The sequence below is a fragment of the Pipistrellus kuhlii genome, unplaced genomic scaffold, assembly GCF_014108245.1.
Source record: "Pipistrellus kuhlii isolate mPipKuh1 unplaced genomic scaffold, mPipKuh1.p scaffold_m20_p_19, whole genome shotgun sequence".
Lineage (NCBI taxonomy): Eukaryota > Metazoa > Chordata > Mammalia > Chiroptera > Vespertilionidae > Pipistrellus > Pipistrellus kuhlii.
The window spans coordinates 8,100,053-8,104,830 of NW_023425504.1; the positions used below are offsets into that span (position 1 = coordinate 8,100,053).

Below are 4,778 nucleotides of genomic sequence, written 5' to 3' on the forward strand. Positions count from 1 at the left end.
CACTTGTGGAAACTGGGCCAATAGCTATCCATTTACTTAATAATAGTGTCTCTCTGCAAACCGCAGTAGGGGTTCATGTTAGATCTAAAGGTTAAAAGGTCTTTCTACCATTACCACTCTCCTGAGTATACAAAAAGCATAGCAACTTTTAATGCAGAGATTATGTCTTAAGACATTAAGTGATGAGGTCCAAGATGGCCGCGGTCGGCAAGGAGAGACGTCGCTGAGGGGCTTACCTGAGGTGAGGGGATTCTAACATTTTCAGAGAATCTTTTGAAAAGAACAAGTCTACTCCAATAAATGAAGGAAAATAAAGAAAATTCAAGCCCTTCAATAACCTCAGCAAACCTGGACCACACAAAACCATGTTGGTACTGGGATAAGAAAGACTTGGCTCATACACCCTCTCAGCTAGAAGGACTTGACCCGGCCACTGAGGCCCGGTACCGCCGAGAGGGGGCTCGGTTCATCTTTGATGTGGGCACACATTTGGGACTACACTATGATACCCTGGCAACTGGAATAATTTATTTTCATCGTTTCTATATGTTTCATTCCTTTAAACAATTTCCAAGATATGTAACAGGAGCTTGTTGTCTTTCTGGCCGGGAAAGTAGAAGAAACACCCAAGAAATGTAAAGATATCATCAAAACAGCTCGGAGTTTATTAAATGATGTACAATTTGGCCAGTTTGGAGATGACCCAAAGGAAGAAGTAATGGTTCTGGAGAGAATCTTACTACAGATTATAAAGTTTGATTTACAGGTAGAACATCCATACCAGTTCCTACTCAAATATGCAAAACAACTCAAAGGTGATAAAAACAAAATTCAAAAGTTGGTTCAAATGGCATGGACATTTGTAAATGACAGCCTCTGCACGACCTTGTCACTGCAGTTGGAACCAGAGATCATAGCAGTGGCAGTGATGTATCTCGCTGGACGTTTGTGCAAATTTGAAATACAAGAATGGACCTCCAAACCCATGTATCGGAGATGGTGGGAGCAGTTTGTGCAAGATGTCCCTGTAGATGTTCTGGAAGATATCTGCCATCAAATCCTGGATCTATACTCACAAGGAAAATAACAGATGCCTCATCACACCCCTCATCAGCTGCATCAGCCCTCATATCTCAACCCCACACCACAAGTGCCACCAGTGCCACCGTCACAGTCGGCTCAAGGCCCTGAACCACGCAGCCCCCACAGAAGGACCCCCAGCCATCAACCCAGCCGCCACCACCACCACAGCCAGTCCAGCAGCCCAAGAAACCGTCCCCACAGCCTAGTCCTCCCCGCCAGGTGAAGCGAGCCACGGTTGTTTCTCCCAAAGAAGAGAACAAAGCAGCAGAACCACCACCACCTAAAATTCCCAAAATAGAGGCCTCTCACCCTCCATTGCCTCCGGCCCACCCACCGCCTCCAGACCGGAAGCCTCCCCTCTTGGCTGCCTTAGGTGAGGCCGAGCCACCGGGCCCTGTGGATGCCACTGAGCTCCCCAAAGTCCAGATTCCTCCTCCGGCCCACCCGGCCCCTGTGCACCAGCCACCACCGCTGCCGCACCGACCACCACCACCGCCACCCTCCAGCTACATCACCGGGATGTCCACGACCAGCTCCTACATGTCTGGAGAGGGCTACCAGAGCCTGCAGTCCATGATGAAGACCGAGGGCCCCTCCTACAGAGCCCTGCCCCCTGCCTATGGGCCTCCAGCCCACCTGCCCTACCACCCCCATGTCTACCCCCCCAACCCACCCCCACCACCGGTGCCCCCTCCCCCAGCCTCCTTCCCCCCACCTGCCATCCCACCCCCGACTCCCGGGTACCCTCCACCTCCACCCACCTACAACCCCAACTTCCCGCCCCCACCTCCACGCTTACCCCCACCCATGCCGTCCCTCCTCACCCTCCTCCAGGCCTGGGCCTGCCTCCAGCTAGCTACCCACCTCCATCTGTCCCCCCTGGAGGATAGCCACCTGTACCCCCACCCATCCCCCCACCTGGCATGCCTCCAGTCGGAGGCCTGGGGCGCGCGGCCTGGATGAGATAACCTGACGCCTTTTTCCCCTTTGTTTTTTAGCCAGTTTTTCTAATTGACTTGAAGGGTAGTGGAAGTGAGGAAGCAGCAGGGTACGTTGTATAATGCTAGACCCTTGCAGTATGGAAACATGGACCAGCCCGGGAGGTGAATCGGACTGTCCTCCACGCCTGGGAATGGGACAGCTGGGTAGTGCCCGGGCCGCCCAGCTGTGCTGGTGTCAGCTGAGGGCCAAGTCCTACACTGGGTGACTACGCTAGTGAACATGTTAACCAGCCATATTGGCTCAATAAATAGCTTCCGTTAGGAGTGAATTTCCTTCTAGAAATCAGTGCCTATTTTTCCTGGATACGCAGTTTTCACCAGTCCAGTTCCACCTGAAGTCAGGCTGTGGTCATCACTTCCATTCCGTGCTACCATGACACCCAGTCGGTCAGAACCTTTTTTGTTTGATATATTTACATCTTTGTATTAAAGTTATTTTGAAGGGGAAAAAAAAGACATTAAGTGATGAAAAGTTTGTGGAATAGTATTACAATAAGTGAAGCCTATATTAAATAAATATATATTAAATATAAATATAAATATTATATATAATATATACTTAATATATATTATATATATATGATCTATAGAATTTACATACTACATAAGCATATAATGTAAAAACAGTCTATCAGAAAATGTATAGAAGTTTTCCTGACCCCATTTAAATATTGTTAAAATGATTTTAATTTGCTTTGGGGGGTACATATATGAATTGAGCCATGGTTGCTATGGAGATCTCAAAGATCATCCTAATTTCTCTGTGGTTATGACTGAAATGATGTCTTTGGGGAAATTCAAATTATGAGAATGAGGACTGTGGGTGTCTGCCTCTGAAGGTGCCACTTGTTATCAGCTACCATCATCTACTAAACTAAAAAGATGCATAGATTCCCAATCTTAATGGATGATTACATTGCATAGTAGATCTTTTATCCTGTCAACCATACTGAATAACACACCAAATTAATTTGGGGGCATAAATGGATGTGCTTTTTAGGAGTGATTGGCTCTATTTTCAGCTATGAATTATGCATTAGTAAGAATTATTTGGACAGCATTCATCATCATTTCCAACGTTAATGAAATTCCATTACAATTCAGTGCATTTTCATTTCGCCCAGCAGTAAATTAATTCAAATTCACTCTTTCAGTCTTGATCTCTCTCTCCTCCTCTGCATCATTTACAGTAGTTAACGAGTAAGAACATGGAGAAACTGCTTAACTAGAATGAGTTAAATAAGCGCCAGGAAAAGCAGATGTTACTGGTTCCCTCTCCAATGATGGCCTATTTTATAGCTAAATGCCAAGGCAAGCAGGGCTGCTTGTTCCACAGCTGTCACTGCTGTTTCCCCTGCTCAAGAATTCAGGGCAAGGGCTATGTTCACCTTAGTCGTGGCCTATGACTGATCTTAACACACAGCTCCCATTTTAAGCTTCCTGCATCAGCAGTGTGTGCCACCCAGCCACATCTCTTAATAGATGGGGAAGCTCTCTAGGCAAAATAGAGGGTCAATAGCATTGCCAAGTCCAGCTTTGCTCCACTGAGATGCAAACGTGGAGCTCTCCTAGGTGCTAAATATTTCCTTTTCATTATTGCTGGTCTTGTCCTTTCCTGGTGCCACCCTACTTCCAGCCATAGTCATGACTCAAGCCAAATTTAGCCCCCATAGTTCCCCTACCCAAAGGAATAAGATATCTTTCTTGTCTGGTTCTCTCACAACTAAATTATCCAGTACACCCTGTAAGCGACTTTGACCCCTACTCACAAGAGGCTCTGCATCTTACTAGAGTCTTTTTTAAAAATAATATATTTTATTGATTTTTTTACAGAGAGGAAGGAAGAGGGATAGAAAGCTAGAAACATTGATGAGAAACATTGACCAGCTGCCTCCTGCGTGCACACACACACACCACTGGGGATGTGCTTGCAACCAAGGTACATGCCCTTGACCGGAATCGAACCCGGGGCATTTCAGTCCACAGGCCAACGCTTTATCCACTGAGTCAAACCAATTTTGGCTAGAGTCTTTTTAAAGTGAATGGTATAGTGGTTAAAAGGGAGTTCTGGATCTGAAACCAGGAAGACCAGAGCTAGAATGCCATGGACTTTCGTGGGAACACTGCCAAATTCTGTTCCAACTTGAGTTCTAGTTTCCACAGCATGAAATGGAGATAATATATCTCTTACAGACACATTATGAGGAAGGCATGAGATAATATATGGTAAAGTATTAAGAATGGGGCCTGAAACTTGGTAAATGGTAGTTATTATGATCATTACTAAAGCTCATTCTAATGATGTTTACTGACTGTTCTCTGATTCCTTGCACCTTTTCCCTTTGATTTGCAATTATGCACAGCCTCCAACTCATCCCCCATGAGGCTTAAAGGAACAATGACAGACACTAAAGTATGACCACGGGCCTAGCCCCACTCATACTAATATCCGTAACTTCTCAGTCTATCACATGTGTCAAACACAAGGCCCGCGGGCCAAATCCGTCCCGCCAGGCCTTGCAATGTGGCCCGCACCGCGCTGTCATCACTGCACTCCGCTGCATTTCCATCACAATGACAGTTTATGACTGTTCAGTAAACCATTCGGCCCACGATTTAGGCTGGATTTTAGATTTTGGCCCCTTCTCTGATTGAGTTCGACACCCCTAGTCTAGGTCAACCTCAGCCAGTCTA

The 4,778-nt window shown here is 46.3% G+C and overlaps 1 protein-coding gene across 1 annotated transcript; it reads left to right on the plus strand.

Annotated features, from left to right (window-relative positions):
* The first annotated feature begins 200 nt into the window (after nt 1-200).
* LOC118722141 (cyclin-K-like) lies at nt 201-2,538 on the plus strand. The gene is given in 4 exon segments (XM_036443519.2): nt 201-596; nt 598-1,193; nt 1,196-1,885; nt 1,888-2,538. Coding segments are annotated over 4 exon segments (1,746 nt in total). The 5' UTR covers nt 201-300; the 3' UTR covers nt 2,052-2,538.
* The last annotated feature ends 2,240 nt before the right edge of the window (nt 2,539-4,778 follow it).